General features: G+C 39.4%; 1 protein-coding gene across 2 annotated transcripts in view; it reads left to right on the top strand.

Moving 5' to 3' along the window:
- sh3gl2a (SH3 domain containing GRB2 like 2a, endophilin A1) overlaps positions 1–16,963 on the top strand; it is a 38,696-nt gene that overhangs the window by 13,420 nt on the left and 8,313 nt on the right. For both annotated transcript variants that reach the window (XM_078261969.1, XM_078261976.1), the window contains exons 2-3: positions 14,190–14,258; positions 15,747–15,819. In XM_078261969.1, the coding sequence (XP_078118095.1) occupies positions 14,190–14,258; positions 15,747–15,819 (142 nt within the window). The remainder of the gene's footprint in view (positions 1–14,189; positions 14,259–15,746; positions 15,820–16,963) is intronic.

Consider the following 16,963-nt stretch of genomic DNA (forward strand, 5'->3'; position numbering starts at 1 on the left):
CACTTTACTTGAAGGTATCTACATAAGAGTGACATGACATTGTCATGACACAGTCATGACACATGAACCCTAACTCTAACCCTAACCATAAGTTGTCATGACAAAAACCGAATGACACTAAAAGAAGTGTTATGTCATAAATGTTTATGACTTGTTTATGTTTATGACGCGTTCATGACAGTGTCATGTCACTCTTATGAAGATACCTTCAAGTAAAGTGTAACCCTACTATAATCTTAAGGATAAATGATGTGGTCATGACACATCTGGGGATTATAGATACACACACACACACACACACACACACACACACACACTGTGCAGTCAGCAGTCGGAGCTTTAATAACTATCATCAATACTGATTTTCAGTGTTCATTATCGTAGACATCCCCATCATTACATGCATGCAGGTTTAGCTCATGACATTGATGGGTAAACATTAAAATCATATATAACCTTGCTGTGTAAATATAACATGTTTCCCTTATTCAGTGCTTATTATGGGCTGGAAAAAGTTGAGCGCTCTACAGGCCTTAAAGCTCTGTCATTTATTATTCAGAGAGACACACTTTGCATTTTGAAATGGAAATTGCAGAGTGGCAATCGAGTTCAAAGAAAGAGAGAAAGCTAGTTGTTTATGTAGCTCTCTGCTTCTGCAGTATGTTTGAGTGATTGCTGAGTAACTCGGTGTGAGTATCATTTATAAAATCATTGTTTCAGGGTCATGCTCCTCTCCATGTCTGCTGGTGATGGATGAAAATGAGAGAATTTGGCTTTAACTAATGATGATACTAATTGTATTTTTGAATACTTATAGCAGATATTTTGTGCATATAGTCATTATCTTTGAACGGTTCCACTTTGATGGTAGAACATGTCGAGGACTCAGTCCCTCCTCGAGGCTGTCTCTAGTAAAAAGCCTGCTTCACTTAGTTTTAAACCTGGTGATGCCCTGTACAATCAGTACAACCTAAGTCCTACCTGTTTGCCACTGAGTAACATTACTTATTATTATTATTATTATTATTATTATTATTACTATTATTATTATTTTACATTCAGATAGTTTTTGCTTGTATGTCTTGCACTTATTTTTTTAGCCTAGTTTCAGACTTCTTAATTGTCTCCCACATCTTAGATTTTTTCAGAGATTCAAACATATGCCCATTATGTGCCAATTGGCTGTTTGAGCCAGTTGGAAAACCAGTCGGAGCTTATTAGGTGTCATTAAGAATGGGGTGGTCAGCTTCCATAGCAAGCTAGCTACATCCATGAAAAACAGTGATAAAAATGGATATTGACACAACGCTACAGTTTTGGGTAAGTTGACTTACATAAATAATTACTACTATTAAATTGTCTTATTTGATCAATGTTAAAATTATTAAATAAACTGCTCATACCAACCACTTTTCCAAATTCTGTATTGACTGAAAAGTACGTCAGCAGGACTGACATGGCAACTGACTGGTTAGGACAGAACATGACACCTTCTACCAACAAGGAAGCAGCTAACATAAACACTATGCCAGCCTGTATGAATGGCATGATTCAAAATGGCAATTGAGTGTGATTATAAGGTTATAAAAAGCTCTCCATCAAGATTTATCCTGCTAATCCAGAGATCAAATCAGAGACTGGCAGACTTTAGACTATCTACTGAATCTTAAAGGTGCACTTTAACGTTTAAAATTATTTTTATTTAGTTGGGTTTAGGAAGGAACTAGAGCTACAAAGATTAATCGATTAGTTGTCAACTCTTAAATTAATCGCCAACTATTTTGATAATCGATTAGTCGGTTTGAGTAATTTTAAAATTAATTGATTTTGAAATTCTTTGATTCCAGCTTCTTAAATGTGAATATTTTCTAGTTTCTTAATCTCCTCTGGGACAGTAAACTGAATATCTTTTGAGTTGTGGACAAAACAAGACATTTGAGGACGACATCTTTGGCTTTTGGGAAACACTGATCCACATTTTTCACCATTTTCTGACATTTTATAGACCAAACAACTAATCGAATAATCGAGTAAATAATCAACAGATTAATCGACTATGAAAACAATCGTTAGTTTCAGCCCTATAAGGACCTCCATTATTTGATGGCATTCAATAGTATGATTGGTCCATATCCAGTGTTTAAAAAAAGGAAAATAACAGATCATTATATGTTAATGGCTCTAACACTCTGTTGTGGAGGTGAACAGACAGGATGTTAAGATGGAAAGAGTATGGGTGTTGAGAAAGGAAGGACAAAGTATGAACAAAATGAGCAGGGAAGGCAGTGTGTGGTTTAAAAATGATTGCATGAGGGAATTAAAGGAGAGAATTAAACACATTGAGTCTCTCACACCTTCTCATGGTTCTTGGGCAGAACTATAGGTGGTCTGGGGGTGTGATTGTACAGAAAATACTGAGCACAAGCAATATACGGTTTATGATAGCAGAAAAAGTACGTCCAATGGATGGATTCATTTCTTACAGTTCTATTTAAGTGCACACTCCTGTGTTACCCTACTCATTTCCAAAAACCTCATACCTAGATCTATTTAGCTGTCTTGCCATGAATGGTAAAAGCATTAGTGAAAGTGATAAAAAAATAAATAATCTGAAAACATACAAATAACTGTATCTTGACGTGAATGTACATTAACTGAATTCACTGATATTTGTCAGATGCATTGCATACTAAATCCAATCCTATAGCTCAGCAAATCTCGGCCATCTCTCATGTTGTGTGTGTCATTACTCATCCTCCATATTTGTCTCATCACGCATCCCAATGCTCACAAACCATGGCATGCTTTCCTCTCACACACACACAGTGCCAGCTGGTTTACCCTCCCCTTCCTCCCCCATTTACCGAGCGGTACATGGATGGATTTGAGTGTGCACACATCTCCTGCTGTTACATAAGAGCCATGCAAAGGCTTACAAATCAGATTATAATAGCTATGGGCCACACACTCAAAGAGGATAGAGGTCAGTGAAGCAACATGGCCAACCAGTGGACTGATGCTGGCATGTGTCTGGGCAAGACAAACCTGGCACCCTGTCCTGTCTGTGTCCAGTCAGTCTGCACTCAATGTCCACCTGCCTTGCAGGTATTGTTGTATTGTCTGAACTGAGCAGCCGGTTTTAGAGTTCCATTTTTGTTCCCTTAAGACTGTTGTCATCGCTTGTTTCTCTGTGGTTTTGTGCAACATCACAGCCAGGCGTAACATTTTTTTTTTTGTCCCCACTAATGCCGCTCCAGGTCTTGATGTTCTGCTGGATTACTATCATCCTGAAACATGTAGTTGGAGCCTAACCAGCCTCCCCACGTTGGCTTGGAATGCCAGGGTTTAAGAATAACAAATGGAGCTTCCTTGATTCCACGAGAGCACAAGTCTATTCTTAGAACAGCCTGTACAATTATAGGTTTGCTTCTAAATAAAGTACTAATATCCATACACAGTTTGGTCCTACTGGTGCTACAGTATGTCTAGGTTTTAATGGCACAAATGCAAATGTAGTCAGACATATTGTTGAGTCACAGTCCAGCTGCGAATATAATCGGTGCAGTGTTGCATGAGAAACGTGACAATGAGAACAGTGAGGCCTTCAGGGTGTTTTAAAGGTGAGAAGAGGAAAAAAGGGAGTGATAAAGACAGAAGGGAGGTAAAGAAGAGAGGCAATCTGAAAAAAGGGAGACAAGACAAAGATCCTCTGGGCATTGTTATGCAATTGTTTTTTGACTTTTCAAGATTTGGCGGTTCATTGTCATATTCCCAACTGGCCCAAGTTTTCCTGTTTTTCTACCTCTGTCCTCATTCATCATCCTTTTCTTCTCTCACAACCAAAAATGCAAGTGAGAGTTTAAAGGGGAGGAAAAAGGTGAAAAACATCCCATTTGAACCTTAGTAAATGAGAGGGAGAAACATGTTGGGAGAGTTAGGGAGCAGGTAGGTGGAAAAGGAGAGGAGGGGTGTTTTAATGCTGAGAGGAGTCGGATACTCCCGTTATTGTCCAGGAGCAGGGGCAGTCCTTCTAATAGCCTCACTAATCACTCTTGTCATTTTTAATCTCCCTCTTCCACCCTGGGCGTATTTAAAGCAGGGGCCTCCGTGTGCCCAGCCGAGATTAGACTAGTGAGCAGGAGAGGAGGAAGGGGGGGAAGAGGGCAGCAGCAGCAGCACACTCCTTGTGCGCCTCACATTGGGCGCCATGTGACTGATGCTAATGCTAACAGTACAGGTGTGAATGCTAAAAATAAAGACCAGCACAAAGATGCACGGGCTGATAATATGCACAGCGGTAAATAGATTATTGAAAAAACACTTATTACAGTATGAGTAATAATAATAAATTTAATTTATATAGCGCTTTTCACGAACTCAAAGTCGCTTTACAGGGTATAGATAATAAAGACAAACAACCAAACAAAACGACTGTATGTGTCTCAGTAGATGATGTATGGATGTACCTTTGCATTAATGCATACATCATGAACATACAAAACCATGTTAATGTGCAAGTCATCATGTTTTAATACAAAATTTAATACACAAAATTATTTTGTTATTCTCATTTTAGCCAAATACTGTATAAATAAAAAAAAAAAAATAGAAAACAAGGAGGGAGTACATTCAAAGGTGCACAGTTGTTTGTCCAGTAATACTGACGTCCATGCTTTGTGAACAAGCAAACAATTCTTCTGTTGGGGAATCTGCCATGAGATTATTGTTCAGGAAGTCCATAAATGAACCTGACATCTTTTCAAAGTCGTTGGTTTTCCCCTTTATTACAAATGTAACTTGTTCTACCAACATTGAGCTTGAAGGTGCTTTTAACCAATGACACAGTAATTACATATGGTTTTAGTGGGGTTTTCCAAAACACAGCAATTGTATATTCGGCATGCAAATAAGAAACGCAGCCCATCTTTTTCTTTCACATCTGAAGTAAAAAACTGTTAGAAACACTTTACTTGAAGGTATCTACATAAGAGTGACATGACACTGTCATGAACACGACACTGTCATGACACATGAACCCTAACTCTAACCCTAACCCTAACTTGTCATGACAAAGACCGAATGACCCTTAATGCATCACTATGTAACTTTTAGCTGCAGCTGTATTTCCAATGAGACAACCTGTAGGGCAGGGGTCATCAACTACATTTTTCTAAGGGCCAGAATTTTTCTAAGCAGACACTCCGGGGGCCAGACTTTCAAATAAAGAAAATAAAATGAATTTATACCTAGTACGCCTATTCTTGTTCAAAATGTTCGCTTTCTTGCTGAATTAATGCTATTTTCTTTTCTTTTTTACATGTATTAGTGTGAGCAAACTCCTAAAAAACATGGAAACTCCATAAGTAGAAAAAAATCTCATACTAGGAGACAGTTCACTGAGAAGTGATGGTTAAAGTCTGTGATTAGGAAACATGGTTGTAGTATGCAGCGTCCTGATTGGTGGAAAATGCTTGCAGAAAGAAACGGCTGTTGTCAGGTAAGAAGGTCACTGTCAAAGAGGCTGAAGCGAAAAGTTGGCGTGGAAAAGCCCAGCTTTAATGATGAATGGACAGATAAGCAGGCTATGCATTCGTCATGTTTGCCTCATTTGCAATGAAACGATGTTGCAAAATAATACAACCATCATCATCAAGAATGAAGAACGCTAACATAATGGTCGCGTCATTCACGTGCATATTAAGTAGCCACATGTATATGTTTTGGTCTTAATACATCCATAGGTTTACCACTCCAGCGGAGAGGATGGTTCACTCAGCCAGCAGTTCATAATAATTTGTCCAAATTTCAAGATTCCCAGCAAACTAAGAAACAGTTAAAATTTGTAAAAATTCTCTATTTGTAGAGTAGGCTAGAGCTGTGTTTGCGTAAAACAGCGCGGTGGACAAGAGTGGACTGAGCAGACAGAGCAGATTGAAATATGCTTTCTACATGTTTATGCCTGTCTATACAGGTGAGTGCATTGATAAGTATTGACTTTTTACTCACAAAGGTTTTATTGTAGCCTACTTACAGTAACGAGACTAGCGTGAGTTCATCTGCCCCAGCGGCCATTAGTTATCCTCTTTGTAGGCTATCGTTCCCAGTCAGATACTGCATGTTTTAACGCACGCACATCTCGGCTCAGCTGTGTGTGTGGAGCGCAGGCATCGCTGTACAGAATCCCGGCATGTGAATAGAGATGCAAATACGGGGGGCTGGGTTTGTGCTCTGTGTAATGTTACCTGCTGTAAATGCTTGAAATGCATTGAACGCATTTTTTCCTCTTTACATTTTCTGAATTTGTGATTATTCTGCGGGCCAGACTAAAAGCTTTGGCGGGCCGCCAGTTGACGATGGCTGCTGTAGGGGGACCAAAGCGGGAAAAGTTACATAGTGTTGCTTAAATGACAGAAGCGTTATGTCATAAACGTTTATGACTTGTTTATAATGTTTATGACACGTTCACTTATGTAGATACCTTCAAGTAAAGTGTAACCATAGATTGACTATTATTTTACGTCTGTATATACTGTACGGCAATATTAAATAATGGACACAACACATGGGTGAAAGTTTATTTGAAGAGTGGAGATAGAGTTCTGAACAAATGGCCAGTCTGTGTACATGTAGGTTAAGCCCAAACACAAGCACAATTCCCTGCTAATCAGATGTTCCATCTGAAGCTGTGGACCGGAAATACCAGAATAAAACAGGATGTAACAACTGTTAAAACTGCCTTTCAGAGTTAAGAAGTAATGATAAAAAAATGCCAAAATATTAAGCTTTCAATTGAAGAGTTGATCTCTCTTAGAGTTTTTGTTAAGATGGATCATCTAATCCATAAACGTATGTATACTTTAGAAAAACACAAAAGCAAATGTAGAAACATGAGACGAAGTAGGCCAACATCATAACCTCTGGCTTGTATGTGCATGTGTAAATATGATGTTGTAGTATTGATCACAGTCTCTAATGTAATCCTGGCTTTCGCTTTAAAAGCACCAGCAGACGCTTCATGTGTCAGAGTATCTCTGGTCGGTTTCCTCCTCAGCCATTTAATAGTATTAACTCAGGGTGTCTTACACAGGTGTAAAACCCTGCTGTTTAAACTCTCCTGCTGTAGTGTTTGCCAGGAGTGTTTCCATTAATGGAATGGGCAGTTCTCTTTATAGAAAAAGAAATCCTGTCAGCCTGCAGGTGAATTCAATATAAGTGGGATCCAATAGATGGTAATGGTTTGTTATTTTGGGGACAGAAGGAGAAATAACAACATCTATCAGTGCTGGATGAAACCCTAGAAGTCTAAAGCAAGGCATTCTTCAAATTGGTTATTTAAAAAAAAAAAAACATCTTAAGGAATAGCTTGACATTTTGGGACATAGGCCTACACATAGAGATATGTACATATATATGTCTGTGCCTACATGTATTCACTTTCTTGTGTTAGAGATAGAATTCTAGAGTTAAATTAGAAGATTGATACCATTCTCTTGGTAAATGAAGTGACAGCCAGGAGACAGTTATCTTGGCATAAAGACTGGAAACAGGGGAAACTGTTACCCTGGCTCTGTCCAAAGAACAAGCTCTACCTACCAACACCTCTTTTACACTTTGTTTTTTGTGCAGGTTAAACAAACGAGATATAACCTGTTAATAAAAGTGAGCTTAGTAGGTGCTGGTCGGTGTATTTTGTCACCTTAGGACAGCAGGCTTGCTGTTTTCCTCTGTTTCCAGTCTTTGTGCTAAACTAAGCTAACCAGCTGCTTGCAATAGCTTAATATTTAACTGACAGACATGAGAGTCGTATAAATCTTCTCATCTAACTCTCGTCAAGAAAGCAAATTATTTACCAAAATGTTGCACTACTCCTTCAAACCAGAGAGTATTAATGTTGCCTGTTTGTCAATTAAATCTCCCTTATCTTCCTGACCTCAGTCACCTGGCTTCAGCATTCATCTCATTTAGATCAGTCATGATTCAAGAGGTGTTGGGGTTGTGAGTATAGAATCCCTCTCTGCAGTAAATACACTTTAAGTTGACCTGTTACATCAAACTGGTTTTCAGCTTTACCACACCTAGTTTTGTAACCAATGCTGATGTACTCTTAAGATCCACTGTGAGCGCATGTCAGGACACACTTTGCTGTCTGACCCACGTGATGATGCAAGAGATTTTGGGGCGAACAGGCAGGGGAGGATGCCCTGCAGCCTTTGGCAAGATCTCTGGGCTATTTTCCTCTCCACGTTTAGCGTATTTAATCTGATTTGGTTTACATGGACGCCAGTTGGAGAGAGAAATGGAGAGTGAGGAGAGAGATTTAAAGCCCCATGTTCAAGGTTCAAGGTCTTTATTTATAATGTGCTAAGCAATTACAGGGAAGCAGTCGTTGCTAAAGAAAGTCTTGGGTTTCAGAAAAAAAAGGACACACAAGTAACAGCAAAGTGAGAATCCAACACAAAGTAGTGCACGTTAAAATAAGGAATAAAATATAACATAATAAAATATAAAATAAGGTAATATAAATTGTGAAGTAGACCTGAAGGCTTTCTGTGTGTAGTTAGTGTTGTAGTTATGTTTCCTTTTTTTTCTTCTTTTTATTTTTGCCCAGACCTTGTTTGTCTTGTCGGCTTAGTGTTTATAATAGTCGGTCCACCGCTTTGGTTCAGATGGAAATATCTTAGTTTCACTGAATACATTACAATGAAAATCTGTTCAGACATTCATGGTCAAGTGAAAAGTCTCAACCTCTGTTAAATGGATTTTGAGGAAGTTTGTATAGTCATTCATGCTCTGCTCAGGAATAATTGATCCTCTAACATTTCATTCGGCGCCATCATGACCGAATACCTGGAAAACTAATGACATTTCCCATCATTATCAAATGTTAACATTCTAACCTAAGATCTGGAACATGGTAAACATAACAATGTCAGCATTGTCATTGTGATGCTGATTTTAGCATTAAGCTCATTGCTGTGCCTAAGTACAGCCTCACAAAGCTCCTAGCATTAGTCTGGTTTACATTACTGTTTTCATTCATGTTTGTTCCATCTTGTCACTTGATTGAATTTGAGATTATTTTTTTTTTTTTTGTACCAGGGAGGACTTTGTTTACTTCCTCCCTGCACATATCCATTTACTGTTAAAGTTCCCCTCCTGTCAAAAATGTGTTTTGCTTATTGTCACTTCACATGGATTTTTGATCTTCACTGTGCAGAATAGTGTTTGTGCAGAGTTTGACACTAGAATTCTGTTTTCACATTCATCTGCTGAAGGGGGAAAGTTTCTTAGTGCTCACCTTAAATCTGAGTTTAACACGTGGACGAACTTGTTTGGAAGCCAGTCGTAGTTTAATTCCTAGCTTACACAAGTGTGATAATAAAACTCAAAACCTCCAGTGCACATACAGTACACTGAGAAAGTACAGTGAAGTAGGAGACATCTTGTGTCAAACAGATACATTTTGAAAAGAAGCAGTGTTTGCATATTCATAGATTCCAGATTATATGAATTTTTAACAAGGTATTTGAACCGTTTCTTAGAAAAAAAAAAAGATATTGGGCACAAATTATTAATCAAAGCAGAGTATATTTTATGTCTTCATATTAAAATACAATGGCTGCAACGTACAGTATTAGGAATAATGGGGCCCTAGCTCTGCAGTGAAACCTCATCCCTGCATTGCCTCTTTGTCTAGAAGCATCACGACTCAGCTGCATGTGCAATCACTCGCATGTATCAGCACCACGCCCGGCAGCCTTCACTACTACGAGTGCTTTCTATGTGACGTCACAGCCTGTGACGTCCCAAGTTACATATCATCTACGCCACTGCTGTTGTTTCCCAGCAGCCAACTGTGCATTTTACTCATCTCTTTAAGGTTCACTTCACACTGCCGCTACTGCTGCACAGTTCACCTTGTCAGGTCATTTCCCTGCAGGGAGGAAGGCTAAGAGAGAGTGATGGGTGGAGGAAGAAAAGGGTGAGGTTGGTTGTTGAGTGAGGGACAAAATAATGGTGACAAAAAGAGATCAGTTACGTGTGAAAGCACAGTAATTTTACTGCTTCCCAGGAGGTTTTAGATCACTGGTTTCTTGGGCATTAGGCGAGATTGGTGGCTTGGGTCACATTTGGTTAGTGTGTAGTAACTCACTACAAGTTAAAGAACAATCATCAGTCCCACTGTTATTGGCTGTGACTTGCTATAAGTCCTTAGTGTCTCTGAGTGTGTGTATGTTCATCCTGGCACGCATCTCCCTTCGTCACTGTACTTAATTGCTGTCTCTTCAGCTTGCAGCCATGAAAGCACAACGCGGGCTCTGTCTTTGCTCTCTACTTTGTAAGTGTCTTGGGGTTGAACATGCGTTGGCAGCAGCATGCACAGCAGCACTTTTCCATTTACTCCAAACAGCCACCAACCGCTCATTTTTATTCATTCAGTTGCTCTTCCCCTGCCAAGCTACACGCATGTCCCCACAGGCACCGCTTGACTGAGTGTTTTTTTTTATCCATTTAGCTTAAGAAATAACCGTCTGACTCCCTCGATTTTCTCTATCTCCAAGGAATCATAGATGTGGGACACACACAGGCTCATACAAAAATAAGATATGGCTGGATTTAGAACTTTGAATACTGACTGAGGTGAGTCTTTCTGCTACACTCCAATTCCCATACTGTGTGTTCAGTAGTACTGCTGGTGCTCTCTTCTATCCGGGATCAGATGTGTAAACCAGTGCTTGAATTGGGCTTAAAACATTATCCTGAAGGATTATTTTCCCCAATGACGCCAAAAATGAATTGCCTAGCACAGCTTTAATTGATATGCTGATTGATAGGAAATTTGATCGCAGCTATTATGATATTCAATTATTTGTTTTAGACATTTTTCAAACAAAAATATCAAACATTCCCCAGTTCCAGCTTCTCAATAATGAGAATTTGTTGCATTTATTTGTCTTAAATCTTAAATCTTGTCTTGATCATAAACTGAATATCTTTGGGTTCTGGACTGTTGGTCAGATAAAACAAGTCGTTTGGTTTATGACCAGGAGCATTTTTCACAATGTTTCCTATATTATGGATCAAAGGATTCATTGATTAATTGAAAAAAAATAATTAAGATTAATTGACAGCATAATGATTGTTAGTTGCAGCCCTAATTTGTACACAGTATATGCTATCAGTATAGTACAAATTCATCAAAAATCATTTATACCCTCACATTAACAATTCTTGCAAACAGTTTGTGTCTTCACATCCTGCATGTGGATACTACAGTATGCCGGCTGAAAGCCTTGAAGCTGTTCTTGCACACAAGTCTGTTCAACCTGGTGTGAAACATGAATCATCTTGTTGGGTCAGAATATCAGACCAATTCTCTCTGTAGAGAAAGAATAATTGGTAATATCCTCTAATAGGACCACAATAATGACTCATTAGGCACAGCCATGACACACTGCTACATATTATAAAAAAAATGATTAGAGTTCCAAAGGAAATATTATCTTTGTCAATACATGAATGTTACAGGGCTAAGCAAACCTGTGCTCGTAGAACAAAGGAACACCGCACCTAAAGGCTAACCTAGCTCGTAACATAATGGTATTGGTCTCCTCTCCCTGCGTGATGCATTTAATGTGAAAATGAGACCTGTGCTTGCCCTGGAGTGTATACTTTTCTACGTAATAGGGGTTGTGCTGTGTTAAATTGACTCACACAGCCGCTGTTTCAATTCGCGCCTCAGAGCCAGACCTGCTTGCTTCGGTGACCACGCCGTTGGGAGTGACCGCCGCTCCAGGTTGGCTTTCCAGGGTCCTTTGTGGGTGTCGGGAGTCCACGAGCCCGCTCTCCGTTGTTGTAGTTTTAAGTTTTAAAAGGTGTATTTACAAAAGTTGTGTTGTGGGAAAACAATAATCTTTCAGCGTCTTTTTCTTCAATAGTGTTCTCCGTGTGGAAGCGTGTGGTTTGCAGCCGTAGCCTGCTGCATTCTGCTCATTCTTGAAACAATCTCCTGAATAAATCTAATGTCTCCCACCTGCCAGTGCTCTGGGTTAAGTCAGATCAACAACACCATACCCATGTGTATACATCAGTCCTGACCCTCTCATCAGGCTAACTACACACACTATCAGCTGACGCAGACTAAAACATAACAATGTATCTCAGCTTAGATGACTCATTAAAGCATGTGTGTGTCTGGTGTAAAACATATGTGCCTCAGTTTTTTATATAAATACCAGTTTCTATCTAAAAGGAGGCTATCTTTTTGTATATTCACTTAAGGTATATATCTGAAACCAGGTAGACATTACATGTGACTCAGTCATATTGTATCCCAGGTGTAATATAGTACACTATGTGATTAGACGGCTTGGACGAACACCAGAAGTGTCACTACGTACATTGCACACACACACACACACACACACACACACACACACACACACACACACACACACAAATACACATAAACATGGACCATGTCAGACATAGGGAGTAGAGAACACTATGCTATTTCACAGCCATACATTTGACATGTACACCTCCGTCTTTAACAGCTCGGTTTGTTGTCGTCTTCCAAGCGGTAGTGATGTTGTCATCGTGAGGCTTGTTTGTCTCGGATCGTCAGGTCTGACAGAAAAAAAGGACACAAACAATGAGAGCAATAACAGGAAGTTACCGATGCGGAGACATACACACTGTACCTGATAAGCCAGGCATAAGCAGGTACCTGTCTCCATGGCAACCAGCTCAAGGAGGATTTGAAGAAATTGTAGTGAAGTGTAGGTGAAGCTAATGACGTGCGTGCGTGTGTTGCAATACTGTCAGAATTTTGCATTGCTGTCAGAATTTTGAGCTTTTTCACAAGTGGGATCAGAGGACACTTTTGCTAAGATGATTCACAGAGCACCAATCCTGAAGAAAGTCTTACGCTGCATAAACTGCTGTCACAGGCTTAGTCTATAAATCCCCCTGTCACAGGTCACCCCTCTTACATTTTAACCCCTCACTTTTACTTGCTTAATTGCGTCTACTTACCTATTTCAGGATCTTTAAATTTTCTTTGATGATGATGTGATTTTATGGGTCTTTTACTCAAGGAAAGAATTTATCCACTGACCTTTCATGGTTTTTTTAGTCACTCGTCGTGACGTTCCCTAGAAGCTTTTTCCTCCTCCCTCAGTCTGTCCTCTGAGGGCCTTGTCAAGCGTCGTCGTGTCAAATTGTTGCTCCCTCCAGCCATCTGGTTATATCACAGACTGGAGCTTTATGGTGACATAGCTGAAAATATTATGAGCCGACAGAGACTGCGAGAGGGAGGGAGGGAGAGAGGGGACGGGAGCCTAAAGAAGTTATTTCTGTGTTTATGTCTGTGCATGTGTATCTGTGCCATGTCTGAAGCTATAAGGGCCAACACTTTCAGCTTGTGGACGCTGCCCATACTTTATCTCTTCCTCTCTACTGCTGCAAGCCTGGAACTGTCTGAAGCAGTGATGGAGAATCTCTGCATTGCTGAATATAGTGAGCCTGACATGTTTAAGGCGGGAGCTACTGTAACAGACCCTGTTGTCTAGAGTCGAGACTGAGTTAGAGTAGTGTATGTGCATAAAAAATATCTAGGTATAGGTCTAGGTCAAATATGTGTGCCTATGTAAGCTTACCAGCTTTTTTAAAAGCACGGGCAGAGTACATGCAGATAAACGGTTTGTTGTTTGACATTATCTTAATAGAGATGCTGTGACCCTGATGTTGCAGACACAGGCTGGTTCTCACTGCACATGCTGACAGGGCAAACCACTCTCAAATTTTTACATCACCCAACATGTAATTTACTATAAAACAACATCTGACTAGTTCTTTATTATCTCATGTGAGCCAGACTACAGATATAAAGATCTCCTATCAAACAAGTCAGAAAAAGGAATCGCATAATTTTTAATCTGTAATATTTCCTTAGTTTGTTGTAGGCAGAGTATCCATGTGCAATACTTTTGAAGAAGTTCCCTCAAACAAATCAGTATATTTTTGCCGAGGTCTTTTTTCCTGTCCTTTTCAATTATCAACTTAATTTCAGTATTGTGCATTGGAGTTTGCAGCATTTCAGTTTTTCATATATGCTACCAATGCGCCATTGTTTTGTCACGCTGATAAAAGCTTTAAACCCAACCATGTTTTTATTTTGTTTGCAGAAAGTGAGCGAGAAAGTTGGAGGTGCAGAAGGAACGAAGCTTGATGTGGACTTCACTGAAATGGAAAAGGCAAGAATGAACATTTTCTGTGTTCTGAAAACTAATGCAATAGCTCATTATTAGTTTACCAGAAGATCAAAATCACAATGTTGTTGGATCCAAACAGACATTATAAATATCACACCAACCATTTCTGCTGTTATGTTGGAAAACTGCTGGCAAGTTATTAGAAGATCAAAAATTACAAAGGTTCACCAGAAATATTGAGAGAAATATCGAGGGGAATATTTCTCCAGTCATCTCCAGTGGATATAAACATTCTTTTCAACATGTTGTGACCCTGGCTTTTAATGGGGAATCACTAGAAACACTTGCTGCTTATTCATGGTTAGAAGGACCAACTGCTTGGTCCAAAATAATGAATGTCTCATTTCACTAAAAATATATTAACAGAAATATGTTGCACCAGTGTTTACATTGAAATTAATAATACTACTGGGCAGCTTGCAGGAATGTGTGTAACTGTGAGTGTGGTCAGGGCTTACCTCGTAGTGTAACTTCCCTGAATAAGTGAAGGTAAAAAAGATGCAGTTAGTTAAAAATGACAAATTGCACGTTTACCTTAAACCCTGTGGCCATAATGTTCCTGCATTGCTACTATTTTGTATAAACAGTCTTTGCGTGTGTGCGTGCCTGCCGTGCATGTATGTGGAAAACGGTAATTGCAAAGGAATAAGCTGAACGTAAACATGAATGTAGTAGTTGAATATGCATATTCAACAGCTGTAACACAGTACTTTATGTAAAAGTGTAAAGGGTAAAGTGACATGTGCTCAGAGTTCAAGAATTCAAAAGTCTTATGGCCTGTGGGATGAAGCTGTCCCTGAGTCTGATGGTGCCGGACCAGATTGTGTGTGTGTGTGTGTGTGTGTGTGTGTGTGTGTGTGTGTGTGTGTGTGTGTGTGTGTGTGTGTGTGTGTGTGTGTGTGTGTGTGTGTGTGTGTGTGTGTGTGTGTGTGTGTGTGTGTGTGTGTGTGTGTGTGTGTGTGTGTGTGTGTGTGTGTGTCTTCCTGAAAACATTGGTGCCCTGAATAACATTTCATTTTGTTCAATATGTGAGCAATAATAAATACATGTGTACATATACCTGTGAGTGCTTATGTATTTTGAGCATCACCACATGTGTGTGTGTGTGTGTGTGTGTTTACATATGATCCTGTGTGTTAATATGTTAGTTCCTGTGTGCAGAGGCTGAGCGTTGCAGAGCTGCTGGGAGCTGGCAGGTCTCATCGCACTTAACAAGAACATCGTGGCCAGCTCTCGGCTCTGCACTTCTCTCTCACCATCCTGCAGAACAAAGCAACCCTTTCTTTTATCTTGTTTTTTTTTCTCTCACTATTAGATGCACACATTATTTGAATGCTGTTGTATTTCTCTTATCTTCTCCCACAATCTTTCAGCCATTACCTATTTTCGTTTCCATCCACATAATTTCTTAACTGTTATTTCTGCACCTTCTGTCTCCCTCTACATGTTATTTTACATTATGGTTTACAGAAGATGGACGTCACCTCTCGGGCAGTGCTGGACATCATGACCAAGACTACTGAGTATCTGCAGCCAAACCCAGGTGACATAAACCAGCTGTGCAAGATGATAATGTGATGTATTGTTTACTTTCAGACTAAAGGCTGTCTCCCAAACCTCAATATTTTTTTTAAATTATTAAAGAAAAACATTTGCTTCAGAAATATGCTAAGAAAGCATTTATGCACCTACACACATGATATATACATAGTCACATATACATACTGTACACCTATTCATACACATACTCTATATTATAATGCCTTTGTGGCGATAGCTGTGGCCGGAGGCATTATGTTTTCGGGTTGTCCGTCTGTCCCATTCTTGTGAACGCGATGTCAGGAACCCCTGAAGGGAATTTCTTTTAATTTGACAAAAATGTCCACTTGGACTCAAGGATGAACTGATTTAGATTTTGGAGGTCAAAGGTAAAGGTCACTGTGACCTCACAACACATGTTTTTAGCTTAAAACTGTGGTGAATGTGATCTTCTGTGCTGCCGGGTTGAAGACGTGTGTGAAGCATCCATGTTTTGTTTTTTGGCCATAACTCAAACATTCCTCTGCTAATTAAGACAAACGTTTCACACAAATGTCTAATAGGATAAAATGATGAAGTGATGACATTTTACATCCAAAAGGTCAAGGGTCAACTTCATTTCAACTGCTTCTCAGGCTATTATTCAACGCCATAAGTCAGGGACAGAAGGGGAGACATTTGGTCAGATACTGAATTTGTGACCGTGATCTTAAAACTGTGGTGAATGTATAGATCTTGAAGACGTGTGTGTGTGTGTGTGTGTGTGTGTGTGTGTGTGTGAAGCATCCATGTTTTTCCAAAAAACTACCCTTAATGCTTTTATTAAATTTTTTCAAAATCTTCGCAGTTTACAACCATCCGTCTAAACAGACGGATGGTTGTAAATCACAACTTCATTGGTCGACGGAAGCACACAGCTGTGAGCCGGTAATTCTACTTACAATGCAATAATAAATCCCACATTCAAACAATACAACCACTGTATTAGTATTTTTTTTAAAGTACATTGTTGTAATAATTTGCATAATTTAATGGTCCTGTAAATGCAGATCCCTTTGCCCATTTTAGTTTTCGAATCTAATTCTTGTCTCTAATCCTTATGTTGACAAAATGTTTACCTCACACTAGTAACTGGGTTTACCCCTCCT

Source organism: Sander vitreus, chromosome 2 (assembly GCF_031162955.1).
Source record: "Sander vitreus isolate 19-12246 chromosome 2, sanVit1, whole genome shotgun sequence".
Taxonomy (NCBI): domain Eukaryota; kingdom Metazoa; phylum Chordata; class Actinopteri; order Perciformes; family Percidae; genus Sander; species Sander vitreus.